The sequence below is a fragment of the Aquarana catesbeiana genome, linkage group LG04 (assembly GCF_042186555.1).
Source record: "Aquarana catesbeiana isolate 2022-GZ linkage group LG04, ASM4218655v1, whole genome shotgun sequence".
Lineage (NCBI taxonomy): Eukaryota > Metazoa > Chordata > Amphibia > Anura > Ranidae > Aquarana > Aquarana catesbeiana.
This window is the reverse complement of record NC_133327.1, coordinates 268,440,916-268,464,398: the sequence shown is the minus strand read 5'-3', so window position 1 is coordinate 268,464,398 and position 23,483 is coordinate 268,440,916. Positions and strand designations below refer to the sequence as shown.

The window sequence follows — 23,483 nt, the reverse complement described above, 5'->3', positions numbered from 1 at the left end:
TCATATGGATTACATATGGGACTTGTTGATATTCACTTTATAAGTGATATTTGTTATTGTGTTATATATTAGTTATTTAGAGAGCAGCTCCTATTATTTGCTTATTTTTTTTTTTGTGTGTATATCTCACCTTGAGCTGCAGCCATATTTAGAGGTTAGGATACCTAGTGCTATATTAGGAAATAGTGCTATATTTAGAGGTTAGTGCGCAATTTTAAAGCCTGACCTGTTAGGTATCTATTTACTCGGCATAACATCATCTTTCACAGTATACAACAAAAACGGGGTAACTTTAGTTTTTTTTTTTTAAACGACTACCATCTTTTTTCCCTAAGGTGTCTACTAAAACAATATATATAATGTTTGGGGGTTCTGAGCAGTGGCGTCGCTAGGGGGAGGCTATAGCCCCAAATCTGGGGCCCATAGCCCCGAGTCTCTTGCCACAGGGGTCCCTGCCTAACCAGCGGGCTCTGGCCTCTCTGCAGCTGGACCGCGAGTGCGGAGGCTGGGCGGGCTACATGAGAGAGCCGGGCAGGCGGATGACAGAAGTGAGCGGGCGGACAAGCAGAGATGACATCATCTCTCTCCACCCGCCCCGCATCACCACTTTTCCCCCCTCACAGCCAGGCCTCTTCAATGTTGGAACGAGGTGCAGCGGGAAGCATCGAGATGACATCATCTCTCACTGCCTGCCCTGCATCACCGCTGTCCTGCCCTCACTCAGAACTAAATGGAGCAATGCTGCCAGCCTGCCACAAATGCAGTGACAGTGTAAATTTGTGGCACTGGCTGGCATGGCAAGTGACAGTCCACAAATAATGGCAGGAGATTATCCACATCTGGTGGCAGGTGACGTGGCAAGTGACAATCCACATCAGGTGGCAGGTGACGGTGGCAAGTGAAGATCCACATCAGGTGGCAGGTGGCGGTGGCAAGTGACAATCCACATCTGGTGCCAGGCGACAGTGGCAAGTGACAATCCACATCTGGGGGCAGGTGATGTGACAATCTGCAAATGGTGGCAGGTGATGTGGCAAATGACAATCCACATCAGGTGGCAGGCGGCGGTGGCAAGTGACAATCCCCATCTGGTGGCAGGCGATGGTGGCAAGTGACAATCCACATCTGGTGGCAGGTGACGGTGGCAAGTGCCAATCCACATCTGGTGCCAGGCGACACTGGCAAGTGACAATCCACATCTGGTAGTAGGTGACGTGACAATCTGTAAATGGTGGCAGGTGATGTGGCAAATGACAATCCACATCAGGTGGCAGGCGACGGTGGCAAGTGACAATCCCCATGTGGTGGCAGGTGACGGTGGCAAGTGACAATCCACATCTGGTGGCAGGTGACGTGGCAAGTTACAATCCACATCTTGTGCCAGGCGATGGTGACAAGTGACAATCCACATCTGGTGGCAGGTGACGGTGGCAAGTGATAATCCACATCTGGTGGTAGGCGACAGCGGCAAGTGACAATCCACATCTGGTGCCAGGTGACGGTGGCATGTGACAATCCACATCCGGTGGCAGGCAACAGTGGCAGATAACAAGCTGCACCTGGTGACAGTCAACGGTGGCAAGTGACAAGCTGCATCTGGTTGCAGGAGATGTGGCAAGTGACACACTCAGGGCTCCCACTGATTCTTCATTATGGTGAGTTGAATTACTTCATTATATATTACAATGTAATAATAGAAATAATGTGCTTCAATCACCCTGACACCATATCAACCATAGTGCTGTGATGATTGAAGCGCCAACACCAGCCATTGCCTGGGCCTGGAAAAAGGTTGGTGACTGCTCCTATGGGCTTTAGCCCCAGATCTTTTGCAGGCATAGCAACGCTCCTGGTTCTGAGTAATTTTCTAGAAAAAAAATGTAGACTTTTACATGTAGGAGAGAAGTGTCAGAATTGGCCTGGGTGGCAAGGGGTTAATCACTGTAAGTAATATACAGATAATTATTATATATTGGTTTTAAGGTAATTTACTATATTTTCAAAAACTGTACTCAAGCAGGTGGCTTAACGGACAAATTACTGAAGTTTGAAGTTATAACTTCAAACCAGTAATTTCACATTAAATAGATAAATAATAAATGATTATGTTATAACATATAACATAATAATATATGATTTACATACCTCCCAGCATTTTGAGATGGGAATGAGGGACACCTACTAGCAAATGTATGTAGGCATAGGACACACCCCCTGTCACACCCCCTTAAAGGAGAATTAACCCAACAAAAAAAGGTTAATGAAATCCACAAGTGCTTTTTTTACCACTACAATTCCTTTATATTGGCTTTTAAAATGTACAGCAATTGTGCAGCAATTTAGAAATTGGATGAAAGGTTTAGCACTGGGAAACACTTTTTGAAAGATAAAAAGTGCATTTTATATACAACTCTATAGATCAGACCAAAATGAGGGACAAATGAGGAGGAATGAGGGACAGAGGGACATTGCTCCAAATCAGGGGAAGTCCCTCGAAATCAGGGACAGTTGGGAGGTATGGATTTAGCTTGATTAAAACAGTACCTTTTCAGCAGCCGAAGATTCTCATTCTCCCTCTTAACTGTATGAGAAAAACATGGGATTATGGGTAAATCTTATACCCATAAACCCATGTTTTTTCCTTCTAGTTAAAGAGGTTGTAAACCTCCATTTTCAATTTGTACCTATAGGTAAGCCTATAATAAGGCTTACCTATAGATACAGTAAATATCTCCTAAACCTGCGACGTTTAGGAGATATTTACTCTGTACTGTGCCATTGATGTCATCGGCGCATACGCTGTGAAGGAACGGCCCTCCGTGCAGTTTCTTCACTAGCGAGTGCCGTGACTGGACGTCATATGACTCCGGCCAGTCACAGAGCTGGAATCTGCTGCCCTGGAAGGAAGAGGGGGCAAACATGGATGCAGGGACAGCGCAGGCTTCATTTACAGGTAAGTGCCACATAATGGGCTAGTATGCAATGCATACTAGCCCATTATGCTTTTACTTTGCAGGGAACAAGAGAGGAAGTAAAACCCATCAGGGTTTACTTCTTCTTTAAGCGGGCTGAGCTGGGAGGGAGCATGTGTCTTTTAGACACATGCTCCCTTCTATGCCAAATGTGGCATGTCAGGGGGTCACCTTCCCTTACACAAGGGGGATTGGTTGAGGGGGAGAGTGGGACTTTATATGAAGCATGTGACAGCAAAAGGGTAGTAGGATGAACATAGAGGAATTTATTAACATAATACTAGAGCATACACTTTACAATCGTAAAATGCATACAATCAAACAAATAATGCATAAATAAATATAATATAACATACATTGTAATGTTCATACAAATGATGAATTGGTAACCAGGATAAAAGATTGAGTAATGATGGCTCAAGATACCACCTTGACAAAATTCCCTAAAATGATATTAGAAACAGTAATGCCTGCTGGACCTAAGGCCTCACTGGACCTGTGGGGGGGTTAGAATAATGGTAAAATTGATGAGAACTATATATAAAAAGTTTAAACACGGCGAATGATGGCTCAACGCGTTTCGTGGCTTCCATGCCACTCGTCAGGAGCAAGCACGTGTAGTATCTGAAAGGATGTTAAAATGAATAAGACAGAAAAAGGGCAGTAATGGGGGAGAGAGGTACGTGAGCCCCCGCAGCTGATATATAGATATACTTACCGGGATTCTGTGCACTGATGGTGTAGTGGCGGGACCCCGCAAGCCATCCAGGGTACCCCCAACCGGGAGCCGTGGCGGGGAGCCCCGCGGAGACGAAAACAGGCGCCAACCAGGGCAGGCATGGGAACCGAGGCATGTCTATGGGAAGAGTGAGGGAATGATTGTGAAGGTAAGCTGGGAAGTGAGATCAAGAAATGAATTAAAGGAGAATGGAAAGGAAGGAAAGAGAGTGGATACACACTATACAATTTTTGTGCTGGATACACACTATACAATTTTTTTGCTGGATACACACTATACAATTTTTTTGCTGGATACACACTATACAATTTTTTTGCTGGATACACACTATACAATTTTTTGCTGGATACACACTATACAATTTTCTTTAGATTTTTTCTTTTAGATTTACCAAAACCATATAAGGTCAAACCTAAACACTGTCACTTTGTATGTAACCAGGCAGGCCCTTGCACTAAATAGATGAAGGTAAATCCAAAGGAAATCGAACAAAAGTTGTATAGTGTGTATCCAGCTTTAGAGCAAGCGGGGGGACAGATGCAGCATCCACCTAGGTATGATTGAAAAAAACAAAACAAAAAACATTCCCATACATCTCTTTTAATTTTCTGACTAAAGTTTCACTTCAGTCAGACTTGTCAGGTGTAGGCACTTAATAGAAGACTGGAAGGGGGGGGGGGGCGGTTCCCTTTTATGTGACGCCTGCTGTGTACCTCGTATAGGACTCAGGCCATAGACAACAACTACGACACAAGTTTAGCTGCAAATCAGCTGATGAGCGCAGACCGAGTACCGCTCCTAACACCTGCGTACTACAGCAAATCATCGCATTGACTGGTGCCCCAGCGCTTAATCCCGCCCACAGGAGCGGCAACGTGACTCAGCTCCGCCCCCTTCAACCTGCACGACCCGGAAGAGCATGGAGTGAAGCCGATAAGAGCGTACCGGGGGCTGAGTTAAAGCTCGTGTGGGTCAGTACAATAGGAGGGCATTGTGGTGAGTGGCTTGAAGGAGAGCGGGCTGGTACTGTGTTGGGGGAGAAGGAAAGAACAGCTGTCATTGCTACAACATTCTGATAAGTGTCCTTACCTGTATGTCTGTGAGCTCCACATTTATTGTGACAAGCAGTGAGTATCATAATTTAATGTGGGCTTAACACCAGGTGCAGTAGAAAGCCATAGTGCCTTGTTCTCACCCTAATGCTACTCTGAGGTGTACTGTTTAGCCAATTCTGGCATTTCACTCCTACATGTAAAAAATCTTTTTCTTGCTAGAAAAATACTTGAAACATCCAAACGTTAATTTAAAAAAAAAATTATATATATATATATATATATATATATAAGTCCCTAGGGACTAAAATGGCGGTTGTTGCTTTTTTTTTTTTTTTTTTTTTTTTTTTTCATGATATTTTTGGCCAACAAATTTTTCAAATACAATTTTTTTTTTTTTTTTTTTTTTAAGATGGCTCTGTAGGGAATTGCTGGCTGAAAAGAGACATCTGGATGATGCCTGTATATGTAGGCATCATTCAGATATCTCCACTCATGGTACACCCTGGGGGGGAGAGGTTAACTAGTTTTTTTTTTTCACGTATGGGGAACAAAATAAATCTTATTTTTGGCAATACAAAACAGAACATTATATATTTGAAAGCAAAGGCTCTAGAATATAAAAAATAACTATTGCATTTTTTTTTTTGGGTCAAATGATATTTGTGCATCTGTTAAATGCAAATTTTCAGGAAAAAAATATAACATTTTTCTGAAAGCACACACTGTATAATGCCAATTTTTTTTTTTTTTTGATAAGATATTAGAGAGAAGGATGTGCTGAGACATTAGATATCTTACATGCTAAGTCTTAAAATTATGTGCCTATATCGCATGGTACCCAAAAATCTCAATAGGTAACGTGCGTGCTGTGTCATTTGGCCCTCTGTATAGCCTAAAAAACCTGGCTGATCCTGCCTGGCTATACCCTCCCCCCCTGCAAACAGACCACGATAATCATGGCTGATGAGCCCTGATACCGTGGTCAGTTTGCGTGCCTCCATCGTTTGCAGCCCTACTATCTGCATCTCTCCCTGTGTCTCCTCTGTCCTGCCCTCCCCGCTTGTACCTGCTCCTCTCATATCTGCTATGAAATCTTATCCCCTCTGTACCTTACCATGTGTCCCTGTGCCTTTTAATGTAAAAAAAAACTCAGCCGATCTGTACCTTGTATGAGCGCAGCTCCAGATGCTCAGCTGATTGTTGAGTCTCTCTCCCCTTCCTCCCCGGCTGACGTCAGCAGGGTGGCTTAACCCTGCCCACTGCAGCTGTGAGCCGAGAGAGGAATCAGCTGTGCACCCGAAGCAGACCTCATATCGGTACAGAGTGGCAGATTTTTTTACAGAACACAGGGACACATGTTGAGGTACAGAGGGGAAAAGAAGATTTCATAGAAGTGGGTTTACAACCTTAAACAGGAGCCCTTTTGCTAGAGGAGTTATTCTCACTCTGATATTTGCGGCAATGTGTGTTATGAGCAGAGCTTACATACATGTGCGTTTACTTTTGCACATGTGTGCGGGGCAATTTGGGTTACCGCCATCCTCCTTCCTTTTTTTTTTTTTTTTTTTTTTTTTTTTTTTTTTTATAAGGGCTTAGAGGAGCTCCAGGCTCCTTCAGGGGAAAAAGTCAGCAGCTACAAATACTATAGCTGCCGACTTTATTAGCCCACTTACCTGTCCAGGAGTCCAGCGGTGTCGTCACCCGAGCCAATTTTTCAATCCAGTGCTGGCGTGCAGCCATTTTGCCTAAGGGAAACAGGCAGTGAAGCCTTGTGACATTCCTGCTGGCTCTCGACTGCGGGTAAGGAGTGGCGGGGGGGGGGGGGGGGTGTTTAATTGAGCCGAGCGGGAGTGGTACCTGTCAAAACCAGGTACCCCCCCAAAAAGGTGCCAAATGTGGCAGCGGAGGGTGAAGTGGGGAGGAGGCAGACAATGGGATTTTCCCCTTTTTGGGTGGAGCTTCACACTAATAAACCCCTATGTGATAGCATTGGGCAGGTGACAGGTACTTTTGAAGACATTAGGGATCTAATGAACCCCAATGTCTCCCCAGCCCTTCACAGAATCCAACCAAACATTGATCATTTTGGTTACATGTGTCCCCTGGCTGTACTGGCCAGAAAACGGTAGATCTGAAATCATCTCTTCCAGATTCATTGCTTACATGTGAAAGTGAGGCATGGGTATTTCCCGCTTTCACATGTCTCCCAGAAGTTGGTAGTTGTGGTTCTGGGCTCCCAGTAAGCTCAGGATCCTTGAGGTGGTCTGCGGCCCACTGTGTGAAGGTGAATGGCGGATAAGGAACTGCATCTTCACTTTTAAGTCCACAGCCTGCTGAAGAAATGGAAGACAAGCTGATGGCTGCGACTGCAGCCATCAGCTTGTGATTAAAGTTACAAAAAAAGTTACATTCCGGGATTGCTAGCTGTCACAATTCCTTGTGTCCTCAACCAAACTGTCAAACCATCAAATGGCTGGTGTCATAACTGATCACATGTGCAGCACCATGGCAGTTGCAGTTTAAACAGAAGCATCTTCCTTGGCTGTAAAGGAGGAGTGTTTTAATTTTGCTTTTAGGCTGTCAGCAGATCGGCCTCTACAAGCTCAGCAGTGCCTAAAATGGGAGAGCGACTGAGCATGTGCGGCGCAGGGTGGGACAATGTATTATTGTGTTCTAAACAGTATAGACACTTGTTTTTAATGTTTTATATAGCTATACCTGCAAAATGGGCCAGCCTGAAGTCATCTAGCAGGGCTTCATTTTCTGACTAAAGTTACACTTTAACTGTTCTCTTTGGACGCACATAGTAAGTCCAAATAGCTGAAAAAGCCAAACTAAATGCATCGATTTTTAAGTTTCAAAAAACAATTACATTTCTGACATGTGCTGGGAATGTAACTATTGCATTGGTTGTGCTCTCAACCAAACTGACTAATAATCAAATGGCTGGAGTCATAATTGATCACATGTGCAGCACCATGGTAGTTGAAGAAAAGAGGCAAAGATGGCAGTTTCGTGGCTGAAAATAAGGTTTAGTTCTACTTTAAGCGTAGGTTCAGACTAGTGCGATGTGGGAACCAGTGTGATTACATTGCCAGTTCCCGCATCAGATCTCTCCCACAGGCAGTTCACAATGCCCTCTGCACACTGCTGCGGGATTCAATACATTGTTAATGACACCCCCAGAACAATTCAGATCGCTGTGCGAATTGTGGACTTGCACAAGAATCAGATTGCATAGGTGAGAACACCCATGCGATCCAATTCCAGTGTGGGGAAAAACAAGTCTCTGCACCCTTTTCTGTGGGAATCAAATGCGAGTTCAGCCATACAACTGGCCAAACTCGCGTTGCTCAGACATCTCATGTGATCCACACCTGCGGTGCGGGTGCAAATCACATGCGATGTCTGAGATCGCACTAATCTGAACCTAGGCTAAAGCAGAGGTAAACCCTCTTGCTCTATTCAGCCATGGAAGCTGCTGTCTTGGCCTTTGATCTTCAACTGCCATGATGCTGCATATGTGATCAGTTATGACATTAGCTATTTGATGGTTTGACAGTTTGGTTGAGAGCACGACCAATGTGACAGTTACATTTCTGGCATGCCTTAAATGTAACTGAATTTTGATACTGTTAAACTGTTGAGTTTAGTTTTACTTTAAAGCTGATCCAGATCCTCCTTTATATTTTAGCCAAGGAAATTGCCATCTTAGCCTCTGATATGCAAATACCATGGTACTTGGTTCTGCTTTAACTTCTTTCTGACCTTCTGCCGCAGTTGTACTGTGGCAGGATACCGCAAATGCCGTCATTGTATGTCGGCTTGTTTAAGTGATATAGGGAGCGCACCCGTGGGTCCAGCGGACTTGATGTCCACCGGTGACCTGCAATCGCGGTGTACAGAAGCAGGCAGAACGGGGATCTGCCTATGTAAACAAGGTGGTTCCCCATTCTGACAGGGGACATATCAGATCTTCTGTTCCCAGTCATTGGGAGCAGCGATCTGTCATGTCCCTGGCAGCCCATCCACCCTACAGTTAGAACACGCTGAGGGAACATGGTTAACCCCTTGATCACCTTCTAGTGTTAACCCCTTCCGTGTCATGCATTGATCATTGTAATGTCACTGGTCCCCAAAAAGTTTAATTTGGGGTCAGATTTGTCCACTGCAATGTTGCGGTCCCGCTAAAAATTGCTGATCGCTGCCATTACCAGGAAAAATAATAAAAAAAGTCCCTAAATCCAACATGGTTGGTAGACACGATAACTTTTGTGCAAACCAATATACGCCTATTACGATTTTATATTTTATTTTTTAACTTAGAATAGGTGCGATTTGTGGTCTCCCTAGCTTCTCGGGGGGGGGGGGGTAGCAGACTTGGAAGAGCCCCCCTTAGAACTGAAGGACCCTGGGTACAGTGGGGTACCCAGAATTTGATGGACCACTTTCTTATTCCCTCCCCTTTAGTTGATAGGTGTCCGTTCAGCAGGGGAGCTGGCAGTCATGTTTCCCATGGGGCGCACCGAGCACGGTGCCCCACAACTCCTGGAGGCTCCTGCTGGGTCGTGCGGGAGGCTGGCAGTGGGGATGACGCGGGGCATCAGGTCTCCTACAGAGGAATGAGTGTTCGGCGCCATCTATCCGGTTTTCGAAAGAGGAATGACATGGCTTCCTCTCCAGCAGCGGAAATTATGTCGCTGCGTAACTTCCGATTTCTGAGCTTCAAGAAAATGGCGTGGCGTTGTGCAACCAGGAGCTGAGATCTGACTGTCAGAGGAGTAGGCGTCCACATCCTCTTGCCAGTTTGGTCAGTACCAGCCAGCTTAGAGGTACTTGGGCGGTGTGATGGATGGAGCTAGAGGAGAGGCCCGTGTTGGCTGCAGCTATGGAGGTGGCCACAGGGAGTGAGTCAGCCTAGCTGGCAGGGGTTATGATGGGGAAGGGGACCCCAACTCTTACCCCTGCGGGACACAGCATTGTGCTTATTGTAAGACTAGCTTGTCTCTTATAGGAGAGGACGTCACTGCCCAGTGGGTTGCCAGCTGGCCTGTGAAAACTGCTTCCTGCTCTAAGATGCGGGTGTTGTAATAAGTTACCTCAGGACCATTCTAAGCCTCTTCACTACAAATGTATCCACAAGCTAGCAGGGAAAGAAATATCTCAGGTCATGATGGACTTTCTTTGAAATACAGATGGAGATGCTGTCAACTCTTAAAGCCTTCCAAGCAACCCTCTAGTGTAGGGAGCCGGAACCCCACCCCTTCCTCCCAGAAGGGCTCCAACACTAACAGGGCAGAGGGCAGTAGACTTTGGCATCCTGAACCCCTGAGATCTCTTCCCTCTCAGGACTCTGAGGAGGAAGAGGCTGAAGCTCCTGATCACAACCTTTGAGGGCTTAGTGGACAGTCAGGAGGAGGACTCAAGACCCAGCAGACATATATTTTTTTTCTGCCAACGATATGGAGGGCCTCCTTAGGGCATGTGTCAGAGGAGATGCAGGAACCCGCAGCCCAAGTGTCTGCCCAGGACAGGATGGCTTGGTTAAGCCCCAATCTAAGGTTCTCACGATTCACCAGGCCCTTAAGGGTATCATCCCGAGGGAGTGGAAGGAGCCTGAAAGAACTTTTGAAGTTTAAGACGTGGAAACGTAGGTGCACCTTCAAGGAGGGAGAGAAATTTTTTTTTTTTTTTTTTGACGCCTAGATTAGATGCTTCCCTGGCTCAGGTGTCCAAGCAATTTGACCTCATTTGAGGATGCAGGCAACATCGGGGACCAGATGTATCGCCGAGATGCTCTTGCGCAGGACCTGGGAAGCCAATGCAGTGGCTATGAGTCTTGCTTTGGCTTGTGTGGCAAGGAATGCAGACGTGGGTCGCCAAACTAATGGCTCATGTGTCGCCAACCTTAGTCCAAACAGGTCTTGGACTCTTTAGAGGTTGCCTACCTGGCAGATGCGGCAGTCGAGATAGTATGTACAACTGCCAAGACTTGTGCCCTTTTGAATTCTGCAAGGAGAGCCTTGTGGGTTAAGACTTGGGAGGGGGGCAACACTTCTAAGACTCGGCTGTGTGGTCTTCCATTTGAGGGTTCCCTGCTCTTCAGCACTGGGTTGGACTAGGCCCTTTCTTGGCCTACAGAGAAAGGCAAGAATTTTCCCCTTAAACCTAAGGACTGGAAATTTTTTTCAAAGGGGGGCCCCCCAGGCTAAATGATTTGGAGATTAAAAAGAAGGTACTGTTAATAGGCACTGGGGGGTTGGCAAGGTCAAGCAGAAGGGAGGACTTCTCTTTCCCAGCCAGAAGTCTGCCAACAAGGATACCAAGTGGTGTAAGGGTGGGGGGGAAGACTTTCCCACTTTCTCTCTCGTGGGAAAGAATTATTCAGAGTCCCCACATCCTTCAGATTGTAAGAGGGCTACAGATTGGATTTTCTCTAGTCATCTTCCAGGACGGCACACCTGAGATGAGAGGCTCCTCCCTACAGGAAAAACAATCAATCGACAGCTGTTTTAAGTCCCCACCCTTCCCCTTGATCCTCAGTTTTTGATTGTTCCTCCCTACACAGCGAAACCGTTTGGTTTTTTTTCCAAATGACCCGAAGCCTGGGGCTGGTGGTCCCCCCCCCCCCCCCCTGGGAGCCGGACCAAATGCCTGGGGAAGGCCTACGGCCACATCACCCTGAAAGTGAAAGAGGGCGCCGCCTGCCCGATCTCGTATGATCTCGGAGGCAAAGCAGGGTCGGGCCTGGTTAGTACCTGATGGGCCTCTGGGTCTGGCAGGATATATTTATCCTTCCTGGGGGGTTCCCCTATCCTTTTCTCAGGGGGGGCAGCAGAAACTGGAAGAGCCCCCCTGAGAGCTGAAGGCCCCTGGGTACAGTGGTGTCCCCAGAACTTCAGGGGCCTTTTTCCTGTCTCCCCCCCCTTACCTGTCCGGGCGTCCGTTCAGACAGGGGTGCTGGCTGTCAGTTCTTTCCTGGGCCCCTGGTAGCTCGCGTGGGCTGCTGGGGAGGGCGCCGCCTGAAGGACCCGTGTTCTTACCCAGGAGGGAAGGCTGAGAGTCAGCAGGAGCAGGTGCCCACATCCTCCTTTCGAGGAGGCAACAGTTCACTACGGTGGATGTCTGCCTAAACCACCTCAGAATGGAATGAGGAACGTACGGCATTGCCCCCCCAAGGGTATATACTGACTGGCAGGACACAGCCTAACCTTGCAGCTCCCTACGGGGACAGCAGTTGGGGGGCACTTTGGCGGCTATCCTCCTTGCGTGTGGACCATAAGGATGGAAAAGCAAGCCCTGTGGCTGTGGAAAAAGGGGAAGACTACAACGGTGAGTACTTTCCTTTACCTTGGGAATTTAGCTGCAAAATCCCCAATCCCAGCCAGATGGTTTCTGGGCATTTGAGATAATCTCCCCTGGGGTCTAGATTCAAATAGCCCAGACGCTTCTGCTAAAAACACCAGCTACAGCTCCCTCTTACATCAGAGATGCTATATGGTGGACAAGTGGTGCAGAGGAGCGAATGTGCCTAAACCACCTCAGATGGGAAAGAGGTAGGTAAGGCATTTCTTCCCCTTCCCCCTGAATTTACTAAGTGGTGCAGTGCAGGACCTGGGGTCTGCATAACAAAATAGCCCAGAAGCTACTGCTAAAACCACCAGCCACAGCTCCCTCTTACAGCAGAGACACTGGTTATCACAACAGTAGGTTTCCAGACTCTCCCTACATGTCTGGTTGTGGGACATTAGTAGGGATGAATAGAGCGAAGGGGGGGAGGACCTGGTAGATACAAAGAGTTCCTTACAGGCCAGGTATACCACTGAACAATTTATGGATTGTGCAATGGTTGAAGGATTCAGGAGTAAGCTCTCCTGGTCAGCAGGTGCACTAGGTTATATGGCCCTATTAGCCCAGCTGCTAGGAATCTGAAGTCATAAGCTCCAACCTCCCACTCCACCTTTACATTGTGGTTATATTAAAGTGCAGGAGGTAAGAAAAACCTTTTTGTTGGTTTGGGTAGTCAACTCAGTGACAGATCTAAAGGCGATTTACCATAAATCGCTTCCTATATCCTTTAAGGATTTTCTGTGCAAACATATGCAAGAGCTAGATGGATACATGATTGCTTGTTTAAAGCCTGCAGGTGGCTATTTTCCTCCAGGCTAAATTGGTGATCACCTTTTCTAGAGGCTGTCCTAAATTGGTCTCTAGGGCTGAGCTCATTGAGACTTTAGTTTCTGATCACCTGTGTGTGAGCTGGCCAGCGTTTGCTCAGTCTACGGAGGTAAGGTAGGACAACAGCTACTATAGTAAGGTGTCTAACCATTTTTAGAATTTGTTCCTTCACTGGGGGTGAAGTGTTAGTATCTACAGCCCAGGCTATGCCTAGGGATCAAATTGCTCTGTTTGGTTATTTCATAAAGGGATACACCATGACTCCTCCTTGGTTGCACACCAGTAGACCTCAGTAGTGAAGGTTTGTCCTTGCTGGGATGTTTTGTGGCACAGCAGAAATACACATTGAGATTTGTGACATCTCTGCTCATAAGGGGTATAGTGCTGTACATCAGAAATGCACTGCACTGAAGCTTTGTTGTTGTCTGTTTATATCCTAAAGGTACTGCTTTATTTGGCTACAGATCAGAAAAATACAACAGGGAAGGTGGTCTGTACTTTCTGGTCTTGTGATGCATGGCGGAAATGCACATCGAGTCTTATGACATCTCTGCTCATATTTGTTATATTGCTGCACATCAGACATACTCAAAATTGAGTTCTGTCTGGGGTTTTTTTGTGTCCTGTATTACTGCCTTATTGGTTGCTTATTAGATAGGCAGTAGTAAAGATTGATGGTCCTGAATTGTTGGGAAATACAAATTGAACCTGTGCCAGGGGTAGTACTGCCTTTGGTAATCGGTGCAGCCCCGCAAAGGGGCGTCAGGCTGACAGTGCTATTAACGGCAAAGGTTGCTGATTTTAGGCATGCAATTTGACATGTTGAGTCGCATGCCAAATCCCTTCAATATGGATGTGCTATCTCTATTCAGATTGTTATATTGTTGCACATCAGATATATACAAGATTGAAGGTTGCCTGTCCTTTTATGTCTTACATTTACTGCCTTATTGGCTGCATATCAGAAGGGATACAGCAGTGAGGTTGCTTGTCCTTTTCTGATTTGTTTTTGCTGCCTCAGCAGGGAGACACATTGAGGATGGTGGCGTATCTGCTCAGTATTGGTATATTACTACACATCAGACATACACAAAGATTGAAGATTGTTTGTGTCCTGTATGTTCTATATTTACTGCCTTATCGGCTGTATATCAGAAAGGCACAGCAGTGAGGGGTGTCTTTTCTGTTTCTCATTGTTCTACCTTGCTGCTTCTTAGGGATACACAGCAGGGGGTTGTTGGCTGCACGCCTCCAGGGAGATACAGCATTGGGGACCCCTCGCTTGTTCAACCTGAAAATTGCAAGTTACCTGCGACCTGTGTAATCTTGAGGTCTGTGGATCCAGAAAGCAGGGTCTGCTTGGTGGCGCTGCGACCTGGAGTTGCACAGACACAAATGGTTCCCATTGGAAGCCATAGTGTATGACTTTTCTCTTGCGTTTTGGCGGTTGCAGGTTGGGTCGCACAGGTGTGGGAGCCTGAAGTTCCCTTCTGGTTGAGGTTTTGCTACACACAAGAATAGACATCATGGAGTTTATTGCCTTACTTTGCAATACACCAGAAAGATCGCAGCTAGGAAGGCTGTCTGTTTTTATGTGGCTGCACAGCAGAAATACTCAACATTGAAGCTTGTTGGTGCTTTCTGTTTCAGATTCCCTTACCTTACTGCACTTCAGAAAAACACAATGCTGCAGGTTGCTTGGGTCCTTTCCATGTTGGTTCTATGTGACTGCACTACAGAACTGCATAACAGAAAATATATTGTCTTGTTATGTTGGTTTAGCTAGCCAGTGCCATATTGATCTTATAACTGTATTTGGTGGTTCATCAGAAATACGCAACATAGAAGTTTGGGTCTTTCTGTCTTATATTTATGGCCCTGTTTTGCTGTACATCAGTAAAACTCCACCGTAAACAGGACTCCCGTCCTTTATGTATATATATCAGTTATGACCTAGCTAGCTGCACTTCAGAAACACGCAGCATTTAGGGTCGGTTCACACTGAGGCAGCACGACTTACAGCGCGACTGCCTCAGGCGACCCAGGACACGACTCAGCGGCGACTTGCGAAACGACTTCTGTATAGAAGTCAATGCAAGTCGCCCCCAAAGTCGTACAGGAACCTTTTTCTAAGTCGGAGCGACTTGCATCGTGCCGATTTAGAATGGCTCCATTGCACAGAACAGGACGCTACTTGTCAGGTGACTAGGTCGCCTGACAAGTCGTCCCAGTGTGAACCAAGGCTGAGGGTTTGCGTGTGTCTTAATGTTTTTACAGATTGGCTGCACATCAGAAAACCAGACTGAGGACTGTTTGTCTACATTGAAGTTCAGATTTGGGTCTCTCCCATATTTGATATGTTGGTTTAGCTAGCCACACTCGGATACACATTATTGTCTATGCTTGTGTCCTTTCTGTCTAAATCTATTGTGCTGGGTCCACAATCTATGATCTTTTTTAATTTGTGATATTAATAATGCATGTATCACCTTTTGTATTTCAGCCCTCTTTTCCGTGGAGGGGCCTGGAGTTCTGGCTGCAGACGTCACATGTCAGAAAGCCTCAGCCCCTTACATTCAGGGATGCTGGAACCATTTCCTAGGGTTGAAGCCCAGTAGGGTTATAGGACACTGGAGGAAGGCGATAAAGAATCACCCTGCTTAGTAAGAACTTGGGAAGTTCTGTTCAGAGGAGTATTATGACCTGAAGATGAAGTATAAAGATGTATATCCGACCGAATAGGTTACGGCTCGGTGCATGGCCTTCATCTCACCCTTCTAGCAGAACTAGATGTAGCAGTATAAGTGTTATACTCCTGCTATGAACTTTATTCTCCTGAAGTAGGCACTCAGGCGTAAGTAAAGCCACAGAGTGGGCATGCCTTAAACCCAGGGATCAAGCCTCGGTTAATCTATTACCCTTAAGTAGGCTTCCCTTTAGTCTTTGCTGATGTAAAGATAAAAATGAAAAAAAAAAAAAAGGTTGTCTGTTAGGGGCCCACCTTTTTTTACAGTTTTAATTCCCTGAACAGGGTAGTTTTAAGACCATAGGCGTGCGCACAGGGTGTGCCCAGGCACACCCTAATCACCCCATGCGCATTAGTATTATCGCTCTGTGTAGCAGCAGGAACATATGGCAGAGCCAGCAAGCTGTAGATCTTTCACAAGAGAAGTGTCTATGCTCTTCTCTTTCACTGTGGCAGCAGAGATCAATTTGCCGGGGTCATATATATGTAGACACACACACATGCATGTGTGTTTGAGCTTTAGTGCCGGTTCACACAGGGGCGGCACGACTTGCAGGTCGCCTCAGCGAGGCGACCTGCAAACTACTTCTGAGGCGACTTGCAAAACGACTTCTGTATAGAAGTCTATGCAAGTCGCCCCCAAAGTAGTACAGGAACCTTTTTCTAAGTCGGAGCGACTTGCGTCGCTCCTATTAGAACGGTTCCGTAGCACAGAACGGGAGGCGACTTGTCAGGCGACTAGGTCGCCTGACAAGTCGCCCCTATGTGAACCGAGCCTTAGGGTGCACACCTAATGAAATTGGCTGCGCACACCTATGGTTAAGACAGGCCCTCTTAGTGATCAATTAGTGTCTTTGTCTTACAACACAGGTCTCTGATTAATCTTTAAGGGTTCTAAGTAGCACCTACAGGCACAATAGGCCATGGTTGTTAGATGTGTGAGACAGGCAACATTGATAACCTACAAGTTTAACATGTTTTCTGATTCCATCTTTAAGAGCCTACTCCACCTAGGTCCTGCATCCGAAGCAGAGAAGGCAGGGACATCGGTGGAGTAGACTTGCAGATCAGCCGCATGATCCAGCTATAATACCTTCATCAAGCATATGGAGTGGAGGTAAAACTTACTGCAGAACCAAGGTCCGCCAAGAGGGTCTTGCAGTGGTCCCACCCTAAGGTAGGCCTGAGGTACTTGATTATCCTCTCAGGTGTGCCGTCCTGGAAGATGACTAGAGAAAATTGACAGTTACTTACCGATAACTGTTTTTCTAGGATATCTTCCAGGACGGCAGGCCTACTTCCCGCCCGTTGGAGGAGGGAAAATGGTAGAACACTAGAAGGTGAGTACCTATGAGGAATGATTTCCCTTGTGAACCAGGTTCAGGAGTTACTTCTCTACAAACTGAGGATCAAGGGGAAGGGTGGGGACTTAAAACAGCTGTCGATTGATTGTGTTTCCTGTAGGGAGGAGCCTCTCATCTCAGGTGTGCCGTCCTGGAAGATATCCTAGAAAAACAGTTATCGGTAAGTAACTGTCAATTTTCTCCTCTTCCCCAAGTTTCCTTTTAACCCACTTACCCAGTGACCCTCAAAGCAGTGAGTGTCTTACACTATCAGACAGCTGGCAGAGTAGGGGGTCATAGTGCCAGTTCCAGCAGGACAGTGCGGGCAGGGATTTTATTCCTACATTTTCGTAGTCCCAAACTCCTCGGGAAAGTACCGCCTCATAATCTAAGGAGGTTAAATACGTTCCTGCGGTACAAGAGGTTCCGCATGGAAAGAGTCTATACTCTCAAAGTGCCTTCTGAAGGACGTATTTATGGTAATGCTAGACTTGAAGGATGCCTATCTTCATGTCCCTATCTTTCCAGAGCACCAGCCCTTTCTAAGGTTTGCGATCCCCCTCGGAGCAGGGAATGCAGCACTGGCAGTTCTCTGCCCTACCCTTTGGACTGGCAGCCAGTCTGAGAGTGTTTACAAAGATCTTGGCAGAGGATCATCTCCAAGGGGTAATGCTGATCTCCTATCGCGACGACATACTGGTTTACAACCAGAATTGAGATCTCCTTTTTCTCCGAACTGGCTAAGGTAGTGAGTACCTTTGGGGTCCCTGGGATGGAAATCCTTGCTGGTTCCTGCCCAGACCAAGGTCTTTCGTGGACTCAACAGCACATAAGCTTATTTTGCCCCAGGGGAAGGTAGAGGGCCTTATTTCAGCAGTATCCTCCCTTCTAGATTTAGAAGGGGTCTCTTACAGAAGGGTCATGAGAGTTCTCGAGCTGATGACATCATGTATTCCAGCAGTCCCATGGGCTCAGCTCCATTCCAGAACTCTCCATCAATTTCTCCTATCCTCCTTGGACTTGAAAAGAGGAACGCTGCACAACAGGGTTTCCCATTCCAGCAGGGGTAAAGGAGTTTCTAGTGGTGGCTCTATCCCAGGGGTCTTCAAACTACGGCCCTCCAGTTGTTCATGAACTTCAATTCCCATCATGCCTAGTCATGTCTATGAATGTCAGTTTTACAATGCCTCATGGGAAGTGTAGTTCTGCAACAGCTGGAGGGCTGTAGTTTGAGGATCCCTGCTCTATCCTTTTAGAGGTTGTGGGAGGGCCACCTCTGGGCACAACTCCAACCCCTCAGGGTAACAACGAATGCAAGTGCCTGGGGTTGGGAGGGCGCACTTCGAGCCCAGGGTGCCTGGAACCAGAGTCGGAGGAGCGATTCCTGCTATTTCCGGGAACTCTTGGTGGTTAGAGGCCTTAAAGGCATTCAAGGAAAGGATCAGGGGCTGGGAGGTCCAGATCCTTTCCGACAATGCAACCGTGGTAGCATTCCTGAATCGTCAAGGAGGCACCAGGTCTTGCGCTCTCCTGAACCTAGCTCTTCTCGTTTGGGCAGAGCAGCGAATCCCCCTTTATTTCAGCAGTACATATATAAAGGGGGCATACAATGTTTAAGAGGACTACCTCAGTCGGCAGCCGATTCACCAGGGGGAGTGGGAATTGAACCCCAAAGTGTTCTTCCTTGTGTGCTGGCACTTCGGCAACCCAGAAATCGATCTTTGCCCACAGAGGGAACAGAAGAGTCTTTCTCTTTCTGTCTCTCTGTCTGTCTGTCTCTCTGTCTGTCTGTCTCTCTGTCTGTCTGTCTCTCTGTCTGTCTGTCTCTCTGTCTGTCTGTCTCTCTGTCTGTCTCTCTGTCTGTCTGTCTCTCTGTCTGTCTGTCTCTCTGTCTGTCTGTCTCTCTGTCTGTCTGTCTCTCTGTCTGTCTGTCTCTCTGTCTGTCTGTCTCTCTGTCTGTCTGTCTCTCTGTCTGTCTGTCTCTCTGTCTGTCTCTCTGTCTGTCTGTCTCTCTGTCTGTCTGTCTCTCTGTCTGTCTGTCTCTCTGTCTGTCTGTCTCTCTGTCTGTCTGTCTCTCTGTCTGTCTGTCTCTCTGTCTGTCTGTCTCTCTGTCTGTCTGTCTGTCTCTCTGTCTGTCTGTCTGTCTCTCTGTCTGTCTGTCTGTCTCTCTCTTTCTGTCTGTGTCTCTCTCTTTCTGTCTGTGTCTCTCTCTTTCTGTCTGTGTCTCTCTCTTTCTGTCTGTGTCTCTCTCTTTCTGTCTGTGTCTCTCTCTTTCTGTCTGTGTCTCTCTCTTTCTGTCTGTGTCTCTCTCTTTCTGTCTGTGTCTCTCTCTTTCTGTCTGTGTCTCTCTCTTTCTGTCTGTGTCTCTCTCTTTCTGTCTGTGTCTCTCTCTTTCTGTCTGTGTCTCTCTCTTTCTGTCTGTGTCTCTCTCTTTCTGTCTGTCTGTCTCTCTCTTTCTGTCTGTCTGTCTCTCTCTTTCTGTCTGTCTGTCTCTCTCTTTCTGTCTGTCTGTCTCTCTCTCTTTCTGTCTGTCTGTCTCTCTCTCTTTCTGTCTGTCTGTCTCTCTCTCTTTCTGTCTGTCTGTCTCTCTCTCTTTCTGTCTGTCTGTCTCTCTCTCTTTCTGTCTGTCTGTCTCTCTCTCTTTCTGTCTGTCTGTCTCTCTCTCTTTCTGTCTGTCTGTCTCTCTCTCTTTCTGTCTGTCTGTCTCTCTCTCTTTCTGTCTGTCTGTCTCTCTCTTTCTGTCTGTCTGTCTCTCTCTTTCTGTCTGTCTGTCTCTCTCTTTCTGTCTGTCTGTCTCTCTCTTTCTGTCTGTCTGTCTCTCTCTTTCTGTCTGTCTGTCTCTCTCTTTCTGTCTGTCTGTCTCTCTCTTTCTGTCTGTCTGTCTCTCTCTTTCTGTCTGTCTGTCTCTCTCTTTCTGTCTGTCTGTCTCTCTCTTTCTGTCTGTCTGTCTCTCTCTTTCTGTCTGTCTGTCTCTCTCTTTCTGTCTGTCTGTCTCTCTCTTTCTGTCTGTCTGTCTCTCTCTTTCTGTCTGTCTGTCTCTCTCTTTCTGTCTGTCTGTCTCTCTCTTTCTGTCTGTCTGTCTCTCTCTTTCTGTCTGTCTGTCTCTCTCTTTCTGTCTGTCTGTCTCTCTCTTTCTGTCTGTCTGTCTCTCTCTTTCTGTCTGTCTGTCTCTCTCTTTCTGTCTGTCTGTCTGTCTCTCTCTGTCTGTCTGTCTGTCTGTCTCTCTCTGTCTGTCTGTCTGTCTGTCTCTCTCTGTCTGTCTGTCTGTCTGTCTGTCTGTCTGTCTCTCTCTGTCTGTCTGTCTGTCTGTCTCTCTCTTTCTGTCTGTCTGTCTCTCTCTTTCTGTCTGTCTGTCTGTCTGTCTCTCTCTGTCTGTCTGTCTGTCTGTCTGTCTCTCTCTGTCTGTCTGTCTGTCTGTCTGTCTCTCTCTGTCTGTCTCTCTCTCTTTCTGTGTGTGTGTGTGCGTGTCTTTGTGTGTCTTTCTGTCTCTGATGCACTGGCCCAAGTTTGGGACTTCTGCTTGGCATATATGGAGTTGCAGATTGTCCTTTATCCACCTGCTTGGCATATGCCTTTCCCCCTTAGTTCTGATCCTGAGGATACTGCAGAAGCTAAGTTTCTCAGAGGGCAGACTGATTCTGAATGCCCCATGGTGGCCCAAGAGGACCTGGTTCCCTTTCCTGGGAGATTGGTCCATAGCTCCCCCTCAGAGCCTTCTGGACTGGCAGGACCTTCTTCAGGGCTAAGTCTGCCACCCAGATTTCGGCTTTTTCAGGCTGATGGCTTGGCTTATGAAAGGGAGAGCCTGCGACAAGGGGGGTGTGCTGACAGAGTAATCAACACCCTTTTGAGTAGGAAGCTGGTTACCAGGCGTATTTACGTAAAAGTCTGGAGAGTCTTCTCACGCTGGTGCCAGACGAAGGGGACTTCCCAACAAGAGATCCCTGCCACCCTGGACTTTCTCCAGGATGGTGCAGATCAGGGGCTGGTGACCAAGATGCTTGAGGTTCAAGTCGCAGCCTTGTCCTGGTTTTTTTTTTTTTTTCCAAAAAAAAAAAAAAAAAAAAAAGACCCCCTGATTAAAAGGTTCTTGTCAGCCAGAGATGCTGTCCCCGGTGCAGATGAGCAAGTTTCAGCTTTGGGTTTTACTTTAGTCTTGTAAGCCCTAACCAGGGCACCGTTTTGAGCACTTGGCTCTTATTCCTCTTAAGTTGCTTACCCTATAGACAGCCTTCCTGCTGGCAGTTACAAAAGCCAGGAGGATAAGCGACATTCAGGCTGTCAATAAGAGCCGTTTTCTATTTGACAGGGTTGTACTTGGGCAGGACCCCCTGTATCTCCCGAAGGTAGCCTCAAAGTTCTACAGAGCTCAAGAGATTGTCCTTCCTCCTTTTTGCACCAATCCTCAGAACGAGAGAGTTCCTATCATTGTTTAGATGTCAGACATTGTCGGGTTATTTAGATAAGGTAAGAGTTTAGAAGGTCCAGGCATATATTAGTTACCGTATTTATCGGTGTATGAAACGCAACCCAATTTTAGGAGGGAAGTGCCCATCTGCAGCCTAACCTTTCCCATCATTGCAGCCTCGCCAGTGTTGGATTATCCCTGCTGTTTAGAGGGAAGAGGAGCGTGTGCTACTGAATTAGAGCCGCGATCTCCTGTGTACCCGGCGCTCTGTCACTCACAGCCACGCCTCCTGGTCCTGCTCATATGATAGACAAAACAGTGGCCCAATGCGGAGGAGATCACGGCTCTATGTAATTCAGCGGCGCTCGCTCCTCTTCCCTCAGACAGCAGGGATATTTTAAGGGGGGGAAAAAAGTGCATGTTATACGCAAATACGGTAATTGTTTTGGTCAGAAGGAGGGTCAGCAAGTGTCTAAAGCATCCATAGCAAGATGGATCAAGCAGACTATTATATTAGTCTATGATCAGGCTGGTAGAACAGCCCCGAATGACCCTAAAGCACATTCCAGTCAGTCTCTGGTGACCTCTTAAACAGAAAGGGCCAGATCCTCGGTGAAGCAAATATGCAGCGCATCTACATGGACAAACCAGAGTGCCTTCCTGAGACACTACAGGGTAGAGTTGCTGTAACCTCAGGGTCTGGCGTTTGGTAGGAAGTTCCTACAAGCTGTTGTCCCTCCCGAAGGTAGGCCTGAGTCACTTGCTCTTCTCTCAGGGTGCCGTTCTGGAAGACGACTTGAGAAAATGACCAGTTACACTTACCGGTAACTGTTTTTCTGGGAAGTCTTCTAGGGTGACAGGCCTACTTCCGACACGCTCATTTGGTATGTTGGTATTGTATGGAGTTTTGAGGTTTCACTCTTGCACACTGGTGTGGGTCAATACTTTTTCACAACTGAGGAGCACAGGTGTTTCTTGTCAGGTGGGACCAGTCATCTCTCAGGGTGCCATCCTGGAAGACTTCCTAGAAACAATGTTACCGGTAAGTATAACTGGTCATTTTTTTTTTTTTTTGGAGATATATTATGGCAGAGTAAACGTGTTTTTTTTTTTTTTTTTTTTTTTTTTTTTTTTTTTGCGCAAAAAATAAAAACCGCATAGGCGGTCAAATACCACCAAAAGAAAGCTTTGTGGGGAAAAGACTGTCAATTTTATTTGGGTTCAGCAGCGCATGACCTTGCAATTGTCAGTTAAAGAGACGCAGTGCCGTATGCCAAACAATGGCCTGGTCAGGAAGTGGGTAGATCCTTCCGGTCCTTAAGTGGTTAAAGTGGAACTAAACCTGTTTTATGTTTGCTGAAACAATTATGGTCAAGGAGTGCCATGAATGGTAACTGTCAGTTGCCTTTTCTCTCAAATGAGCTGTCAAGCGATCAAATGTCTTGTAGCTTATCACATGTGCAGCATAATGGCAACTGCAGAGGCTAAGATGGCAGTTTTCTTGGCTGTGAAGCCAACCTGCAGCCTGGGGGTCACATATGGCAGGCAACACGTGTTTCGTTATGGGTGTTTAAGGCCTCATTCACACAAGGAAGATCCATGAATGGGAGTCCGCCAGCTCAGCAGGAGATTGCTCCATTGATCTCCTCCGCTGAGCCGGTGGATGACGGGTCCATCTCCGCTGACACCTGTCTCCCCTTAGGAGTCAATGGATGGCCTGCTCAGATCCGCTTGAAAATTGACAGGCAGATCCAAGTGGACTTGTCATGTGAAAGGGGCCTAGGTCTTTTTGTAAGCTGTCATCTCATGTCTCCAATGACTCCTATAGCAAGTTCCCAGTCTCATGCAGCATATCTGCAGTCTCTGACCCCCTCTTGTATGTTTTCTGTGGGCTCTGAGTCTGACTATTAACTGAATTTTATATGCAGCCCTTTGGTGATGTTGAGGTCTGCACTTTGGGCCCCTCATATCAAGAAAATTGACCACCACTGCTGTAAAGGATAGGAGGGTTTTTTCTGCTTTATGGGCCCATTCACACCAGC

General features: G+C 46.8%; 1 protein-coding gene and 1 long non-coding RNA gene across 21 annotated transcripts in view; one reads left to right on the top strand and one right to left on the bottom strand.

Moving 5' to 3' along the window:
- Positions 1-3,367: 3,367 nt before the first annotated feature.
- On the bottom strand, positions 3,368-4,568 carry LOC141139910 (uncharacterized). Its single transcript, XR_012243831.1, has 3 exons — positions 4,425-4,568; positions 3,691-3,828; positions 3,368-3,596 (listed from the first exon to the last, which is right to left on the bottom strand). It is a non-coding gene; the product is annotated as an uncharacterized lncRNA (long non-coding RNA).
- The window catches only part of DIS3L2 (DIS3 like 3'-5' exoribonuclease 2), a 1,051,599-nt gene continuing 1,032,568 nt past the window's right edge, over positions 4,453-23,483 (top strand). For 5 of the 20 annotated variants that reach the window (XM_073626498.1, XM_073626485.1, XM_073626480.1 and 2 more), the window contains exon 1: positions 4,565-4,707. Coding sequence is in view for 4 of the 20 variants with exons in the window: in XM_073626489.1 (XP_073482590.1) it covers positions 4,805-4,838 (34 nt within the window). In the remaining 16 variants the exon portion in view is untranslated. Of the gene's footprint in view, positions 4,839-23,483 lie in introns of all 20 variants that reach the window. The other 15 variants (XM_073626489.1, XM_073626487.1, XM_073626488.1 and 12 more) reach the window with 8 other exon arrangements.